Source organism: Lupinus angustifolius, chromosome LG06 (assembly GCF_001865875.1).
Source record: "Lupinus angustifolius cultivar Tanjil chromosome LG06, LupAngTanjil_v1.0, whole genome shotgun sequence".
NCBI classification, from domain to species: domain Eukaryota; kingdom Viridiplantae; phylum Streptophyta; class Magnoliopsida; order Fabales; family Fabaceae; genus Lupinus; species Lupinus angustifolius.
The window spans coordinates 5,890,920-5,910,581 of record NC_032014.1 but is presented as its reverse complement, the minus strand read 5'-3'; the positions used below and the strand labels follow the sequence as shown (position 1 = coordinate 5,910,581).

General features: G+C 33.4%; 2 protein-coding genes and 1 pseudogene across 3 annotated transcripts; 2 read left to right on the top strand and 1 right to left on the bottom strand.

Moving 5' to 3' along the window:
* LOC109349288 lies at window positions 267–1,698 on the top strand. Its single transcript, XM_019590034.1, has 2 exons — window positions 267–1,305; window positions 1,403–1,698. Exons 1-2 carry the CDS (start codon window positions 511–513, stop codon window positions 1,529–1,531), a joined length of 924 nt encoding a protein of 307 aa, XP_019445579.1. The 5' UTR covers window positions 267–510; the 3' UTR covers window positions 1,532–1,698.
* LOC109350401 lies at window positions 3,923–8,363 on the top strand (annotated as a pseudogene).
* Window positions 12,472–13,481, bottom strand: LOC109349287 (zinc finger protein 6-like). 2 transcript variants are annotated; one of them, XM_019590033.1, is made up of 2 exons: window positions 12,694–13,481; window positions 12,472–12,636 (listed from the first exon to the last, which is right to left on the bottom strand). In XM_019590033.1, exons 1-2 carry the CDS (start codon window positions 13,356–13,358, stop codon window positions 12,543–12,545), a joined length of 759 nt encoding a protein of 252 aa, XP_019445578.1. In that variant the 5' UTR covers window positions 13,359–13,481; the 3' UTR covers window positions 12,472–12,542. The 2 variants fall into 2 exon arrangements, with proteins under 2 accessions (XP_019445578.1, XP_019445577.1); XM_019590032.1 differs by having other exon boundaries at window positions 12,472–13,477.

Below are 19,662 nucleotides of genomic sequence, written 5' to 3'. Positions count from 1 at the left end.
GTACCGTACCAGTGTTAAGATCGGTTTATCGGTTGAACCGGCCAGCACGAACCAATTTTTATAACACTAGTCAATTCTCCTAGTGCCCACCAGACTAAAACCCAAGACCTTTGCTTAAGGAAATCAAACATATACAAAATCATTAATTTGATACATCTTAAAATAACTTAAATGTATTATAGATTAAGTTGGTACTCACAAAATAGAAGTGTTTAATGACTTTGTCACAAAAGAAAATAAGATAAAATATTCTCCTCCCTTAGCCGAATGAGAGAGGATCCAAATTCATTAACCCAAAAACACTAAACCGGTTCACGCTTTCTTTCTTCCCTCACTCCTTCATTCCTATATAAAAACTTATATACATTTCCCGGCCACATTCCAAAACCCCAACCTTTCATGTCATTCACCGTTCCCACTTCTCACTTCTTTCCCTTAATAATTCTTCATCTATCTTCCGTTCTTTCTTTCTTCTCTTCGCTCTGTTTTTCTTTTCTTCTTCAGAGGTAAATGGTGTTACCCGCTTTGGCCGAAGACAGAGGTCAAATTCCGGCGCCGGCGAACATGGCAACAACTCGCAAGAGATCAAACCGTCTTCACAATTTCACGTTACCTTCTTTGAGGTGGGGCAGCCAGAGGTACCTGAGGTGCGCGAACTCTTCTTCCGCCGCCACCACCGAAGATGACGCTTCCGGCAGCAGAGATCGGCGATCCCCTGCGTCGGGGTCTGATGACTCGACGGCTAACTGGATGATGGAATTTAAGACTGAAAGGAACGCGAGAAGTTCGAGGATTCCTAAACCGCGAATTTGCGGCGGGAATGGCGATAACTACGACGGGATCGACGCCGTGAGGAAGAAGCTCGTGCTTGATCTGAAGACCGCGGCGGAGAAGATGAAAGACGAGATTTTGAGGAAGAAGGTGAAGCCGGATGAAAAAGAAGAAGAGCGGGAATCTTCACCGCCGCCACCAGCAATGGAATCGAGGCCGTGGAACTTAAGGACGAGGCGCCGGGATGAGATTAAACCTCCGGTCTCTTCCGTAGGTAACGGGAAAAGGTTGAAAATTGAAGAGAAGAAACCAAATTCCTCATCGCCGGTGAAGACTAACGGTAACTGTGACAGTAACGACGGTGCTGTGAGGTTACCCAGGTTAAGAAGCAATTCTGAAAAAACAAAGCAAAGGAAGAAGTTTTGCGTGCAGTTATCAAAGAAAGAGATAGAAGAAGATTTCGAAGCGATGGTGGGTCGCCGGCCACCACGAAGGCCCATGAAGAGGCCCAAATATGTTCAGAAGCAAATGGATGTGAGTTTAATTTCTCTACCTTTTGATTGATTCTGTGTGTTTTTAATAAACTATGCAAAATCTAACAATTGAGATTTGTTTGATATTTTTGTTGCAGACCCTTTTTCCTGGTTTGTGGTTAACAGAGGTTACAGCTGATTGGTATAAAGTTTCTGAATCCCCTGAGAAGGTGCGTAAGGGGAAGGGAAAGATGCATTTTTCTGAGTCTGATGATGAAGAATCTTGATGGATTGGTTTATTTTTGCAATGGTACATATGGATTAAGTCTCTGTTGCTCTTTTTTTTGCAATGGTTTATTTTTACATGTTTCTGTTGCTTTTGATAGACGTGTAGTTCAATTCATTATTTTTCATGAGAATAATCATATTGTAGTTTGGTGACTGTTTACTATGCTTATAAGTTCTGTGGCCTTAAGGGGTAACTCAGATATCCCAAATTTAATCAGAATTTGTAGTCTGGCCACTTATTTTTGAGCTACTGTTGATAAAATTTTATTAAATTCGACTCTATTAACTTCCATATTGTGCTTATGAATTGCATTGGATCCGGAGCATGCAAGTTTTAAATTGTTGTTGCGGGTGTTGTTGGTTTTGTTCAGTTTATCACAATTATGAGATAACATACTGGCATGTGGTTGTGGAGAGACTATCACAATCACCACAACAGTGTTACAACTTTGGTTACCTTAGCTGTTTTTTCTCTTTCAATTCACCACCAAAATGCCATACTAAATGCTATGTTTCTACATAGCATACTGGTTTGGCTCATATAATGTAATACAAACATAGTTGATATAGTAGCCTACTTTCTTCTGTGGAAGAGAGATTGATTGCTGCTGTAAATATATTGGCAGTTCTTTCTATATTATACTTCCTTTATAAATCCCTCAAGTTCAATATCATGAACATTTTGAATGCTGCTAAGGAAGCACAAATGTGATGAAGTTGGACAAACTGCCAAAGCAATTCCACCAAGCTCAGTTACTGGGTAATTTGGATTTGATTTGACACTGTATTTTCTAACAATCACTTATGATCTACACAAGTAAATGAAGAGCCAATCAATTAGCCAACTTTGATGTGCCAAATCCATATGTTATGGAACAAAACTGCATTAGTGGGATAGTAGGACTAAGGTGATAAACAAATTGTACCAATCACTATATCCATCATTAAGGTATTTTTATTTTTAATATCAGAGAGTTATGGACCATAATCTCAAAGTGAAACAGCTGAGGTTGTGAAACATTATAATCTTAGCTTTCTGAACTCTTGATATAGTTGATATGGTACTTGATTGAGGAAACTGTTCATTTGTGGTTGGGTTTTGTTTTCCATAATAAGAATAGTTTTAACTATACACTATCCATATTCCTTAGGGTTCAAGTGATTCACATTTCATGTTTGGAAATTGATTTATGTCATCGAAGCTATTTTAAATTTGATTTTGGTTTACTAGAAGGATGACATTTTTTCATTAGTTTTTAATATTTGGAGTCACTTTTCTCACCAGTTAAATGCTTCCACTTAATCATTAATTCTCATAATTGATTATCAATATAAGAATCACATGTGTAATTCTTGAAAGACTTTTGCATTTAATAATTAAATAAGAAAACCTTATTCCAAAGAGTAATTGGTCATAATTGAAGTGACGAGCTCCTTCAGATGAATTTGGGAATTTGAATTCTAGAGTCCAACTTTTGAAAGAGCTTTACCTAATCATCACTCTGATCAAGGATTATTCACAATGTGTACTTAAGAAGTTACAGGGTTGAAGACACGCAAACAAATGTGATTTTGGCATTGCATTATGATTTTTTTTGCATTTAAAAAACTTGAAAAATATATAATGAAAAAACTTAATTGCAATTTTTGAAACAAACTTAAACAGTTTTGGCATTACATTATGATTTTCTAATATCTAAACCAATAATTTTTTTCCTATATCTGGGAGAACTTTTTATCTTAGAATCTTGTAATTTATTACCAGGAATTATCAGTGTTTCAAAATGATTATTGTATAAGTATTTAATATATATCATAATTCATATCAAATACTTCTCGGATACTTCATGATACCTATACTTCTTGTACATAAGATATTTTTAATCCTTCTTTAAATTTTCTATTTAAGTTACTTAATATGTTGTCAGATTGTTGATACGATGACCCAGTCCAAAACTTGGTTTGAGTTTTAGTTTTATACATAGATAGAGATCACTTATCGCCAATGGTTCGTTTCTTATCCCAGACCAATCAGATTTTAATAAGTAATCTAAAAATATTCTTTGTACATATTATCAAACTTTGTTATAGGCAGATTACCACATTGAGTTTGATGCATGATTCACCATCTTACTATTATAATGTGATACCTGCATGCAACAACTGTAAGGTCTGAGATGCTATTACTCTAATAAAATTGCTCAAATCACTTCCTTTTACAGTATATCCTTAACTAAGATGGATTTTGTTCTTGTCACCTGTCTTCAACATTAATTGTAAAGATGTTTTAATCATTTCTATAAGGGAGAACTGAGAAGAATGAAAATGTGCCTTAAGTTAATGAGGTTGCCAAGGAATGCATCAACATGTGTGTTGAGTTTCAAATGAAAATGTCAGATAACTTGCAAATACCAGCAATACTAATTGGTGCTCTCCAAGAGGCCTTGGAGTTTTTGAAGATTTCTTTGCAGATTCTGAAGTTCTGTATATATTTGGAACAAGTTTCTTGTATTCTTGGATGCACATATGAAATGTGTCATTACTTTGTTGAATATATTTTGGATTCCTTCCAGAAAATGATGCAGAAGATGAGAAAGAATTTTGTAAAGTTTTGTACTTACAAGGAATATTGTCCCAAAAATCCTTTGCCAAGATGACACATTTTTATTGACATGTACTTTTTTGGGTCAGTTCCCTATACAATTTATAGGGAAATGAGAAGGGTATTGGTTTTTTAAACAAACTACATGGGAAAATGATGGATTCAATACTTGAAAATTAATATGGTGCAGTTTTCGATAAAACAACTCCATGGATAAATTTACTAATCTATGCCATAGGCACTACTAGTTAAGATGACCATGGACTATAATTTGGATAAGGATAATTTTTTGTATAATGAAATGAAGGGTTAATTGATCATGTGGCTACTAATTAAGATGAGAATCTTATTGACCATAGGCATATATGGCAGAAGATGATACCTTATTGATAACCTTAACGGTGTGAGAAACAGTGCATTATTCACCTCAGCTTCAATTGCCTAACTCTGTGTCCAAGGCAGAGAAGAAATTTCACAACCAGAGAATTGGGCTTGCAAGATGCCATTAACTCAGTATCCTTATCATGCATAGCAATGAACACGATGAAACTTCAGGATTAATGAAAATCTGCTTTGAAATTCATATGTGAAAGTCCTTAAACAATAACTAAATAATGGAAATATTCCAATAATAGTTGTTCAGTGTTCTATAAAATGTGTTAGATGAAACAACACAAGATCATCAAAACACCCTCCTATGTAGAAATGTTCATTGTTTCCTTAGAGTGTAAGCTTTGAGCTAATTGTATGTCCCAGAAAAAGTACAAAGAACATGAATTTCAATACATATGCAAAATCCAAAATAGCATAAACCTTGACATGTCTATAGACTACAGTAATGCTAATTAAATCATATATGTCACATTTGGATTTTAGAATAGTTGTTGCATTGTTGGAAATTATTTTTGCTCATCTTTCAGGACTAAAAATGATCTAAGCTTTCCAGTTTCAGAACTTACCTATTATAAAACTTAAGAAAACCAGATTCTCACTGTGTGTAAATTTTAACTGAATTGTAAACGAGAGAAAATGGAGACAGATAATCATAATGCATCTCTATTCTCTCCCAAGATTCAAAACTTGGGGCAATATGGACTCAATGTTGATAATGAATTAATGATATAGATCGAAACAAGAAAAAAGTAGTAGAAAGAACAGAAACTCTAGAAGTGAAGAAGCAGTTATGGCTGGCAAGACCTTTGATATCTGTGACTCTGAATTTTTTTTGCATACAAGTCATATCTGTAATGTTTGTGAGGCATATCGACCAGTTGGGTCTCTCATGTGCTTCAATGGCTACTTATTTTTCTTCTGTCACCGGAATTAGTCTTATTGGTGAGTTGAATTTTCCTTACCCTTCTTTTTATCTGCATATTTGAAATATGTTTTTAACAAAATGGATTCTTAGTTTTGTGTTGGTGGACGGTTATTATGTAAAGTGGAAAATATACCATGTTTATGTATTAAGCACTCAAGCTAGGCTGAATGAGGAACTATAAATGTTTTCCATTTCATGCCATAATTTATCATAGAAAGTCAATATAACTAGATTAAATAAATTTCTTAACAATTGAGTCCTATTTTTGAGTTACTATTGGAGATGAACTAATACGATGAGTGCCAAGTTTCAATGATTTACATAACAAAACCTTTTCCGAGGCAGTCGTTGATAAGTAAGCAAACAATGGATGAACTCTAAGCTATTCTTGGTTTTTTATTAGCACAGATGGGAATGGCAAGTGCGTTGGATATGGAGCGAAGCAGCACCGCATTTTAGGCATACACATGCAGATAGCCATGCTAATTCTTATATTTATCAGCATACACCTAGCAATTATTTGGGCAAACGCGAGATCCATTCTGATTTTTCTTGGCCAAGATCCTGAAATATCTACAGAAGCTCGAAAATACGCCCAGACATAGATTTCAAGCCTTTTTGTGTATGGCCTTCTTCAATGTTAAACAGATTTTTGCAAACCCAAAGTATTGATATTTTCAATTATGGTATTCAAATCTGGGTTCAGGAGCCGAGGAGCTGCTGTAGCAAATTCTATATCTTAATGTGCAAATGTTTTGATATTGATACTCCACGTCAAGTTCTCTCCTTCCTGTGAAAAAAAAAATTGGACAGGCTTTTCAAAAGAGGCATGCCATCCCTTCAACTGTTATGGCTTGGTAATTCCCTTCTGTAATAGTTCAATACTACCTATTATAACTTATTAAGTAACAGTTCAAGATTTACTATATTGTTGCTTTCCTTAGCATTACACTTCCAATTCTGTTGGAGATCCTAATGGTGTTTCCAATTTTAGTTTCTCATCATGAAAAGCTTGGAAATGTGGTCGTTTGAGTTGATAGTTCTCCTATCTGGTTTTCTTCCAAATCCAAAGTTGGAATCATCAGTTCTTTCTATCTGGTTGGTTTCACATTTGAGATACTATTCCTATATTAGTTAAGAGGTCCAACACACTTGACATTATTATTTTTCACCACACTGATTTGAGTCTCTTCAGCTTGAATATGTCATCAACTATTTGGATGATCCCCTTTGGTGTTAGTGGAGCTATAAGGTAAGCAGTGCTTGTGAAACTTTAGATTTTTTTGGCAACCTCACTGTTCTACTCAAGTATACATGTATCAGATGTTTTGTTCTCTTGATAATTTGCCTCTTAATATTTCCTCATGCTTTAGTATATAGACATGTTTCAAGGAATGTTGGCATGATTTCTTGCAGCATTCGTGTATCAAATGAACTCGAATCTGGTCCTCCTGTTGCACGTTTAGCAGTATATGTTGCCTTAGTAATAGACATTGTGGAGAGAATCATGATTTGAACAGTGATGATATTAATACACAATATTTGGGGCTATGTGTAATTGTGTATAGTAACGACGTAGAAGTGGTCGAATATGTAGCAACCATGTTGCCAATTCTTGCAGCATCCAGAAGCACTAATAAGGAGTTAAGGACAAATCTAGACATCACAGCTTCTAAAATATCATACTCTATACCCTCTTTCATTAGTCATTACCCTCTGAAGGTCACTAATAGTACTGGTAGATGCCAAAAAATAATAATGTAACTTTTTGGTTAGGCAATCATATGTAATGTAGCATAAGTTTTAGTCCTATGTTGGATTAGTTTGTTTACAACTCCATTACTCTAGTATGGATAATGACAGTAGCTTATTCCAAAACTTCATCTGATGGTGCTAACTATAATCAATACAAAATACCATTCAACAAACCAAGCAGGTATTAGAGCTGCACCTTACTAGAACCAACAGAAGCACATAGTATTCCATGCTCAAACTTCCAATAATTAATATCTTTAGCCAAGCAACCTTTTATTTTCTTTGGCTTCATAATCCATAAAATATATGTATGAAATATACTTAAAGTTGTGACTCAAAACAAACAAGTTTGTGTTGTAGGCTTCTAGCCATTTTTCTATGGGACTTGCACTTCATTCCAGCACATCACATGAAAGCATGATCAAGATTATTATTTTTTTGTTTTAGACTTGATTGATGGATGAGAAAAAGAAATAGGAATCTTGGACAAGAAAATTTGTAGCGGGAATTCAACTGAAACTGCATGAACAATTATGTATACTAGCTGCTTGGGAGTTAGAACTTTAAGGACGGCCTAATGCACGAGGCTCCCACTTAGTGAAAGTCTAGGATGGTGGACGTACGCAGCCTCACCCCGCAAGCGGAAAGGCTGTTTCCAGTATAAATCTGAATTATAAAATTCAATTTGCTAACTAGAATACAGGCACTACTAGAGGATGTGGTTGGCAGAAAATTGGTGCGTTTATCAATCTAGGGTCTTATTACATAGCTGGTATTACATCAGCTACCTCCTTAGCCTTTATATTGCATCTTGGAGGGAAGGTAAAAGAACACTAATAGCATAGCCTTGTAAATCAGTCCTATGCTCTTTTTCTCAAAAGTTCCAATCATTTGATTTTTTTTCCTACCCACTAAACTACTTGTATAGAGGCTCTGGATGGGGATCATATGTGCCCTCGTTGTTCAAGTATTATCTTTATTCATCATTACACTACGTACTTATTGGAAGCAAGAGGTTAAAAATTTGCCTTTTTGTTCTATCTTTATCCTTTCATTTTGTGGTGTGTTTTTTCCTGAAATTCTGTTTCTTATTGAAGAAAAGAAGGCTATGGACAGAGTCTATGATTCAATAATACCAGAGAACATTGTCTCATGAAACAGCATTGAACAAATATGTGGATGAAAGAACAAGTTTACAAGCCATCCTTTTGGTAAAAATATGGGATGAAAATCTAAGTAGCACTAAGAAAAGGGTAATATTTGGGGCTATGCATAGTTGCATAGAAATGGTCAAATGTGTAGCAATGATTATGCATATTCTTGCAACATTCAAAACATTTTGAATCTACTCCATTAATTTTTAGATATCCTATGAGAAGGCTAAATTAATTGTTAAACATGTAGAAACTTAATGGTACCTCTAAATGGATTGTGATGAGTTAGAATTGTAAAGATGGTTGAAGTCATTATTTTGGCTTCTCATTTACCCAACTTTCTCATTTTTCCTTATATGTTTAAAGTTTACAAGAAAGCTATAGTATAGAGTTCAATGAATATATTAACTATTAAGGTCCAAATTCACAACTAATGTTGTGTTAATTGGATGAGGTGGTGTGGGAAAAAGCTACATTTTCTTAGTTTCTTTCCTCCCCAACTACAAGGAATCGTACTAAAATGTCTAAAGAAGGAACAAACTTTTCCAACATGCTTAAGTTTTCAAATCTATTATTACGCTTCTAGGTAATGAACCCTCTCCATAAATCAAACCAAAACTACCAAGAGGCTCCAAACCTGCGAAATAAGGGAAAGGACTAAGGAGTAACCAAAAGCATATCGCTTATGGGAACCAAGTCCAACTTTAATCACCTAAGAACAAAAACCAAACATCTACGCAGACGATTTTATAGGAATTAACTAATCAATCTAATATCTATATAACATCAGTGTAAATATTTATATGTGGTTAATTCATTATCGATAATTTATTTATATTATTATATTTAAAAGTAATAATAATTAAATATGAATGATAAAAAAATTCTTATACCATTAGTGTATGTATCATTTTCTCATTTGGATTAAATATTTAAATAATAGACAGTGAAACACCTACCCAGTGTTGTCCTAATGCCATCTAATATAAATCCAATTTTTGAACTTAACTTCTAAGTCGGAAGTAAAAAGGAATACTTTTTTTTGTAATATACCGGTAAATGAGTTAAAAATTATGACTACTTTTTTCTACAATATCAAGAGTTAAGATGCAGTGGAAAATATATGCAGAAAATTAATAAGTAAAATCAAAGAGATAAGGAGGAAGAGAATACACAGTGATTTTTATACTGGTTCTTGTCCACCGAAGGCTATGTCCAGTACTCTTGCAGCACAAGAGATTTTTCCACTAAAGATTATGAGTTGCAATTACAATATCTCACCCCGAGATCTCTATGTACCTTACACATTCCTTAATCCTTATTCACTTTTGGAAAACACATTTACAAGTGATTCTAATCGTCTTTCTTATCACACCCCATTGAAAAAAGTATTTTGCAATAATAATGAAGAATGTTCAACCATGGCTGAATTGCCTTTACAAGTATGAAAGTGATGTAACTTGTAATCCAATCAATTCTCTTGTATACTTAGTAATAATGTTATTTATAAGTTTGTAAACTTGAAACACTTCCCCTTTAAGCAAATTGATTGGAATGAAAACATGTTTTTTGGGTTGAAACTCATTAACTTTGAATTTGAAAATATGATACAACAACTCTTAGTAATCGATTACATCAATTGAGTAATCGATTACTAAAATGTTCTGTCCACTGATTTTTTATTTTCGAATTAGAGTAATCGGTTACTCACTTTAATAACACTGATAATTTGTTACTCAATGACATTAATGAATTACTCTCATCAGTTTTAAGTTGGATAACTATTTTCTCACACTTGTAACCTGTTACTTAGATGAAATAAGTTGTTACACACTATTTTTTTTAAATTGTTTTAAGTATTTTAAAGTGTTTCAATTTTCTTTTAAAAATAGTTTGAGCATTATTACAATTGTATAATCAAGAGTATAGGACAAAAATACCTATTTTAGACTTAGACTAAAAAGTCTTGAATATCTTGAAACTTGAATCTTCATTGTCTTCATAAGTATTCTTCTTTTTGGTGATGTTGATGTCTTCATCAAAATCGTGTCAAGGTCAGGAGGAGAGATCTTCTTATTACTAACAACTCTCAACATGACCACTAGTTCACCACCTCACCCCTCAACAAAAATTAAGGGAGATAAGTCATAAGAAAACCTTAATTTTTACAACATTCATGGATATAACTTTATTTGGCATTGTAACATCCATATTATAATGAAATGACTAGTTTTTCAATGAGTTTATATACAAAACTCAAACTCATGAAATTACTTAAGTAAATTAGACATGTATTTTAGGATCTTGTGAGGTATCCTCTCACCCTTTTAACAAAAGATTAATTCTTTTCAAAATACAAAACTAGACATGCATAAACTCTCTATATCTATATGTATATATTGATTGTGGACAAAGAAAATTCTACAAATAGAAAAACATGTATTTGGTTTCTCCTACCTTTTTTAGTGGATACAGGTAAGTAAGATTGTCTTACCAACAAGTCTCTTCAGAGTGAGAAATCACCGTTGTCTACTATCTTCTCAACAAAACACTCACCATTTACAAGGTTCCAGGTGTTTGGACATAAAACTAGTGATTAGATATGAAGGTTAATCAGTGAATTATGGGAGACAATGAAAGATTATGGTGTTTGACTTAAGCAATTTTTTGTTGGCTCACGCCTCAAATGAAATAATAGATTGCATGTTATTGGTCCCACATTCTATCAACTCCTAGTCAAGGTGAAAATAAAACACAACAAACCATCAAAGGGTTAGTTGGAGCTTTCAGAGAAATCTTGCAATGATATGTTACCTTCTTTGAGAGGCAGAAAGATTTGAGAAATCTATATTAGGGGAACAATGGAAATGTAATCAATCTTAATCTAAAAATTGCTATCCTTAATTAAAATTTTATTTCTTCCATGGTTAATGCCAATATGTTGAAGCAAATTAACAGTTAGGGAAATTGGGAACAAGATTATCAGGTGTTCTCACAATACAATCATGTTATTATTTAACTTATAATTTTTATACATTATTAATATAAAAATTTATGCATATTTTATCATTCACTGTTCATCTATATTTTCTTTTTGAAGATTTAATTATAATTAAATATAGATGATAGATAACACAATAATGATTTATATAACTCATTCTCTATGGATTCATATATTTTTTCCTTTAACTATTCCTGATAAATAATTCATTTCCTGAAATGGTATTATAACATACAGTGAAAAAGAGACGTGTACTAAACATGGCCTAAAGTAACCACTAGGACCCATTTATATCTTAGATTTAATATGTACGTATAAAAGCGTATGTGTTTTGTGTTTTATACTATCAGTAAATTATTCAGTATTTATATGTTAATTATTATTAATTTTCATATAAAAATAATACAAATCAATAGTAAATAATATATAGTGTAAAATATTTTACATTAATGGTGCTTGTATTTAAGCTCTCTCGCCACTATGTACCCACATCCTACTAAATACTACCAATTAATAAGATCGTTTGTGTCGGATTCGAATTCGCATCTTATAAGATGAGCTGAATTCTTTTCAACAAATTTGATGGCCAAATATTGGCTTAATTGATGGTTTATTTCTTTTTATTAAATCGTCATTGAATTATTTTTATATCGTAACTGCTTTACGACTATTTTGGTCCGTGTTACATAGAAATGACATATTTATACTAATGTCACTGAATTGATCCCAAAAAAATCACAATTGGGGGATATAATCACTGCACAAGATTTAATATTAGTCTTGCTACCCGCTTTACTTATTTTAAGTGTTAATCACTGAAGGCAAGGGACAGCGTCAATGAAGGAAAAAGAAAATGCCTAAGAAAATCATAACATAATGTTAAAGCATAAAGTATTTACCATACTCTGGGATGCCTTTATTTTTCTTCCATTCTGACCTCAAATATAAACCTTACTTTCAAAGACCTACTGTACTTTAGCATGTATCTACTTTATAAAAAATGCAGGTATTGAGATCAGTAATGTAACATGTACCAACTGAAATCAGGTGATTGATAATTAATAATAATAATAAACAAATGTGGGAAAAAAATGTACAAGATGTGTGAGTTGAAGTAGCTAGCATTGCATTAAGTTTGAACCTATAGAGATGGCTACATCAACATATACACGTCACGGATTCACGGGGGCGCTAAGCTAAGGTGCAAATCCAAGCCAAACCCATCATCGAAACTGGGCCCCACTTCCCCTTTAGAAAACCTACTCACAGAAGAAGGCCCATCAATTCTACTTAAGTGGGCCCGTGCCTCTACTTGCGAGCCCATCGTTGAAAATGCGGAAGACGAATCCTCTACTCTTCCACCGTACGGTAACAACCCTGCACCCGCAGATCTTGTACTACTTATAAAGCTATAGTTACTTCCACCGTTACAGTTATTACTGCTGGTACCGTTGTTGTTGTTACTGTTTGGGAAAACACAACCGTGTGAAACTGACACGTGGAAAGGAGGTGGCGCTGCACGTGGTTGCATATAGACCCATGATGATGTCCCTGCCGGGACCATCATGGAACCTGCCGGAGCGAGGAGATGCGGCGGTGGAGAGAAGGCGGAGATGATTGGGTTTCGAACGAACGAAACGGCTGCGTTTCGCGTGGCTTGTAACTGAGCGCGCTTGAGCTGTTGGCGCTCTTTCTTGTGCGCGTTTTGGTGTCCACCAAGTGCTTGTGAGTTTGCAAACTCTCGACAACAGTACTGGCACTCGTATTTCCGGTCACCAGAGGAGGTTGTGAAGCCAGCAGCGTCGCCATCTCCGCCGCCGCCACCTGAGTCTCCGGAAGGGGAAGTAGGTTTTAGGTTTGAGTCTGATGTTTCTTCAACCGGTGCTAGTTCGTCATCAATGATGGTGTCTTCGTGGACGTTGAAGCCGAAGAGCTTTAAGCGCGTGGTAGAAGTGGTGTTTGTACTTTTGGTGTGGTGGTGGAGTTGGTCCTCCATGGGAGTGTGGGTTTTTGTTGAAGATAGGGGCAGTTAAAGTGTGAGAAAAGGAGATGAGTCTATGAGGAAATGGTGGGGGTGTGTTGTTTATGTATTAATTAAGGTGTTCTTGCATGTCTTAGGGTCTATTTATACATTTGATTTCACAAAATTAATTATATACCATATATTGTATGTCCACTACACTTTCCGCTTTCCACTTCATAATTTTTAAGGAAAAACTAATTAATTATATAAGGTCAGAGACAAATTCGTGTATTATAGATAAAGTGTTTAGGAAGATATCAATGTTTTTGCCCTAAGTTGAATCTTAAAATCTCACCATTAGTTAGGGTTGCAATTTAAATAGCATTTACAAATGGCCTTTATAAATTGTCAACTAATGACATGTTTCGATCAATAGTAGAATCTAAGCTCATACTCCTATAAAACATATGAGCAGAATTCTTCAATTGGATCAACCATAGGTTACCAGTTACTACTTTTACTTTAAACTACAATGAGAGTTTCATTGTATTAAATTTAATAATAAATACTTTATTTTTTGACTCACTTTAAATTTGTATAGAGGGAAGAAAAAATAGTGGAGGAGAGAAGATATTATTTCCGGACATCCCAACGAGAAGAAAGTGTGTGAAAACAAGGGAACGCGACCCAAGAAGTCACAGACTCACAGGAACACGAAGCTTGCAAATGTTTCTCTGCAATTTAATTTCAAGGAATTTTTTATCTTTTTCATCTCGGTTCAGAATTAGTACAAGGCATATACATTGATAGGCACATCATATACTGATGTATATCAAGTATTTTATACTTTCAGTTAAAAAATATTATTGTGGTATATACATATAAGAGAGGTGATTTAAAGTGTTGGATTTAATTGTACAAATAATATATAAGTATACTATTTCATTTTGTCTTTTTCCATGTTTATTAAAAAAACTTGAAATTCGAAGGTGGCTTTCCTCATCACCCTTTCATTATTTGACTAATGAACAGTTCAGGATTAAAGAAATTCGAAGCACTCAGTTTTATTATAATGGAAGAGAGAAATCAATACAATAGATCTCTTATAAGGATTATTATTATTGTAATATTTAATAAAATGAAGATGATGATGAGGAATGTAATGCATGTGGGAGCATGGGAGAGATTGAATCTTGAAAGTCCTATATAAAATGATTGGCTTTAGATCAGAGACATATATAATTATTATTTTCTGCCTCTCATAGTTCTTCCTCAAATACGTACAAGCCACTAAGTAATGCATAAATTATGCATTTTCTATCATGCAAGTTGCTAATTAATTTAAAGAGAAACTTACAAAGTCTCAACCAATTAAGTTATTTTGTTGTACTACATCTAGCAACATCAAATTAAACCTCAAAGTCCACTAAACAAGTAAACCTCAAAATTTAATAGCCAATCGGACCCACCAATTTGTTTATTATGATCATCATGCCACCCATCAAAGACTGTATAATTTGAATGCCCAACAACCAACTAGAAAGTGATGAGAGAGATTGGAGCCTCTCTTAATGCAATTAGGTTAGAAAAGTATACATGGATATTTCTATGGCATTTCCTTGATCTACCTTTTCGATGCCTTTGAACTTAGCATAATTAAGATGGCCAATTAGTAGCTTACCAGAATATTTGAAACATTTTGCTAAAGCAAGAATCTAACTAGACATGGGTTAAGATTCTTCAGACTTAACTCACAGAAGAAATGTTTCATTTCAATAAAATACAAATGTGGGTACTTTAGTAAACTCGTATTATTTTTTTTCAGTTATTAAAAATTTAATTATACTTGAATTGATGGTGGAACGAAACCCAATGAGCCAATGGGAGGGCCATGTCTCTGTTCCCCCACACTGATTGTTGCAGACTACAAGTCTCCAACTACTACTGCAGCTGATACAAAGAATTCTGAGAATAATGACAATTGCATATCTGCATGCTCAACTATGCCACTGGTTTATTTAATATTTTCCATTTTTAGATTTTTTTCTCACTGTCTTTTATTAGGTATGTGTTGGATTAAGCTTGCAAAAGTGGATTTTTGATGAATTAAATATTATATTGATAAATTTAATTTTATAAAATGGCTGTGTATGTTTCAAAGTAATTGTCTAGATCCCCAAAAAATATATAATTGTCTAGAAAGAAGAAAAAAACATATATTAAGAAATGTTCAGGGGTCGCCTCATCTTGGTTAATGTTGTCCTCTCAGCTCTCCCTGTTTACCATTTGTCCTTCTATAATGCTCCTATTGGTGTTATTCGTTCGATCCAAAAAATTCAGAGGGATTTTCTTTGCGGCGGGACTGAGGGTCATAGAAAGATCCCTTAAGTTAAATGGGACAAGGTGTGTACGCCTAACTCAAAGGGTGGGTTAGGTGTCAAAGATATTCATCTCTTCAATCTCGCCCTTCTTGGGAAATGAACTGGCGCATGCTCACTGAGAAAAATAGTTTGTGGTGTAAAGTTGTGTTCTAAGTATGGCCAAAATTTTGCTAATGCTAACGAGATTGAGCCTAGGTCTTCTTCTACTATCAAATCTTTATAGGTTAGGGATATTGGAAATCTTTACCCTAGTGGGTCTAATAACATTCTTTGGTTTTGGGAAGGTATTACTCGCCGTATTGGAGATGGGTCTTCGACCAGATACTGGCATGACAACTGGGTAGGCCTTATTAATCTGTTATCCAGGTTTAGAAGACTTTATTCTCTCAGTGTTAATCTGAATGCTCACATTAGTGACTTAGGAAGTTGGGTTGAAGGAAATTGGGTTTGGAACATTTCTTGGAGACGTAATCTTTTTATTTGAGAAACTGATCTAACTGAAACTTTTTTGCAGGTAATTCAAAATGTTGTTGTCCGAGAAAACACTCTTAATTCTTGGGAGTGGCGCCACGACAAATCCAACCTATACACCGTCAAATCTGCTTATGACCTTCTCTTTCAACAACATCATCAACATTCGACTCGTGATATTAACCATTTTTGTATGTTTTGGAAGTGAAAAGTTCCCTTAAAAGTTAAAGCTTTTGTGTGGAGACTTTTCCAGGATCAGATTCCCACTGTTGATGCTCTTCTCAAGAGGGGAGTCTCTATTGCATTTGGAGCGGGAACCTTATGTCCTTTTTGCAACGACCAAGCTGAAACTTCTCAACATCTTTTCTCCTCATGTAACTTTACTTATTCAGTTTGGCAGCTTGTGTATAATTGGCTGAAAAGTCACATAGCTCTTCCTCTTCAGCCCATTCATCATTTTACTAATCACATGAGCATGATACCACACAGGCGTTATTTGAACTATTGGAATATCATTTGGCTCGCTACTATTTGGGCTATCTGGGGGTCTAGGAATGACTTTTTTTTTAATTCAGTGCATCCCTCTCTCGAGAAATTTTTTGAGGCTGCTAGGGTTACTTATTGGCTTTGGATTAATGGGAAGAGAGGCAAAGATCAGATCTCTTTTTCGGACTAGATAGCAAACCCTATTTTTTGTCTTGATTCTATGTTGTAAAGGTTTTTAGTTTTTTCTTTTTTCTCCGCTTTTTCTCTCTTATAATTGTTTTTTCTCTTAATAAAATCTTTCCTTTTCCCGATCAAAAAAAAGAAATGCAATTAATATTATTAAAATTCATAAAAATAATATATGATTTTATTTTAACCATAAATTTCGTTCTTATTTCTCATCATTTACTCTATTCATAATGACATTATTTGAAAATAAGTATTTAATATTTAAATTGTAAGTGATAATTTATTGTAAAATTAATTTAATAACAGACCCTTGGAGCCAATGTTGAAAAAGTGCTGGACCTTGCAATTTTCCAAGCATGATATATAAGGAGGATAATCATTTGTTGCGTTAAGGTTTGTATTGTTTTATGTATCTTTTATTTCCATTAGTCAAAAAATATAAAGTTTATATATATTAAATTTATGTTTATTTTTTTTATAAATAAAAATGAAAGAGTACATGAAGGGATACAAATACAAAAACAACAACTGCTTTCATGATAAATATTTATATCCCAAAACATGAGATGATACTGAGACATAACCCACTAATCACTGCCCCCATGGCCCACGTCTTAACATTATATTCAATACTGCATATCTCATTTTTCGGATATGCATGTTTCACATTACTCCAACCTATTTCCCTAACACATTTCACCCTTTGCCATCATGCCAGTTTCATTATTAAAGTCAACACAAAAGGAAGTTCATAAGGACTAGGAGGAGTTTCGCTTATGTATCAAACAAATGGGTCACCACAGACTTCATACTTGGCTTGTTTGAGGCATTTTTAGAGACGTGAAAATCATTAAAATGAGTTTAAGATTTATCAGTAAAAATATATTTATATTAGATAGTATAGATCGAACTTTGGTCAAATTTTGTGGACAAAAAAAAAATAGCCTCTCAATCATACTTTAAAAAACTTAGCATGTGAGTTTTGTTCGAGTTGTTGGCCGTAAAATTTTAGTATTATATATGACGTATAGGTTATAAAATGAATATTAACAATATTAATATGTGGACTTTAATTTATAGCTATTGTTAGTAAGAATGATCTTTTTTAAATTGGTATGACTCATAGACATTGTATATATTCTTCTTGTTCCCATATGTACTTTGTAATGGGTTGGATAACCCTTAGTTATCAGTTTTAAGAAAACAATTATTATAAAAATAACACTCAGGTGTGTGTTTATTACAAAACCTTAGGGCTTGGGTCCCCAACATTACGTGTTATGTGATGAATAATTGTTTAGGATGTTTGCGTGATTGACGTTGAAATCTATATTTGTATACTGCTTTCTTACTTCGAGAGAAGATCTGTGCGAATCTTACTAACTACGAGAGAGACCAAGAGACTCAGTAAGTGCTTTTTTTGGACTAGCAATCTCCACTTAAAAAGCATATTAATAATCATAGTGGTTTATAGTTTTGTCTCCCTTTTATATTTATCTACTGATTCTACCATATTCCAAATGACATGTTCATTTAAAATATACAATGTTTGTATATTCTACATTGCATTTATTTTAATATACAATTTATTCCTATTTGGTCACTTGCTCATTACATTATCTAACTATTTACCTAAATGAAGAAAGAATTTAATATTTATGTATCATTAATGTAAAGTTTTTTATAGTGTCGACACATCATTAATTATTGATTTGAGTTATTTTTGTTTGGGAGTCCATAATGATTAACATGTAAATAGTAGATGATGTGCTGACAATATACAAATAATTATTCGATTTAAATATGAAGGTTGGTTGTAATAATTTTAAAATAAATTGAAGTCACAACTCCTAATCTGATCCCACCTTTCGCTCTCTTCCTAGTAGGTGTGAATGTGTGATCTATTCAAAGCACTTCTAATTAGTTAAATTGTCCATGTAGTATAAGAAAAATATATTTGTAAATCCCAATGGTGCGATTCATCTTTACAGTAAAGTTTATAATCTTGCCCACCGTTAGATCCGACATTAATCACCATTGCATAAACTCCAAAGCTATTTAATCATGATATCCAACCATTAACAAGTAGTGTAGTTTTTGGGGTTTCATTTATCTTTATTAATCAACCTTTTCATGTTTTCCCTAAAGGAGAAGTTCTTTGAATACTATATAAGTATATATTGCAATAGTCGGTGAGTATCAAAGTAATTTTATTTGAGGTAGAGTGGATGCATTGTATACAAATACAGTGTATCGCCTTAGCATTATAAATAGGAGCATATTAAACCTTGATTTATCAAAAAAAAAAAACTTTGTGCTTGAGTTTTATATCAAGATTATTCCTTGTCAACTTCTACAAATTCTAAAGTATTTCCCTTTTCAATATTTAATACAAAGTAAAATCATCATTTTAACAAATTTTCGCGAACAATTTTTTTTTTAACATATTGAGTTTAGTATTGGAATTACTATAATCTCATTTGACCTATATACATAATCTCACCTAATAGGATAAATTTTGGTTGTTGTCAGTTGGAAGTACAAAACAAATAAGCTCTGTCCTAAAAATCAAGGATTTCAAATTTTAATATATTAAGTGCAACCTTCTATTTTTTTATGCTAGTTTTTTATTTTTTATTTCATTAACTAGTATATTTAATTAGGATATTTTTTTATAAAAAATACATGTTAGCTTTTCCTATATATTCATTTTTTAAATAAAAAGTTATTAGGTCAATTGATTTGAAAGATTTAGAACTATTTTATACAGAATAGCAATTGATCAACAAGTTGAACCTTTTCATGTCTTC

Excerpts from the sequence above, each read along its gene's own strand:
- LOC109349288 (XM_019590034.1), top strand. The coding sequence starts at position 511 with ATGGTGTTACCCGCTTTGGCCGAAGACAGAGGTCAAATTCCGGCGCCG. Across the intron at positions 1,306-1,402 it reads ATGTTCAGAAGCAAATGGAT|ACCCTTTTTCCTGGTTTGTG; the intron begins GTGAGTTTAATT and ends TTTTTGTTGCAG.
- LOC109349287 (XM_019590032.1), bottom strand. The coding sequence starts at position 13,358 with ATGGAGGACCAACTCCACCACCACACCAAAAGTACAAACACCACTTCT.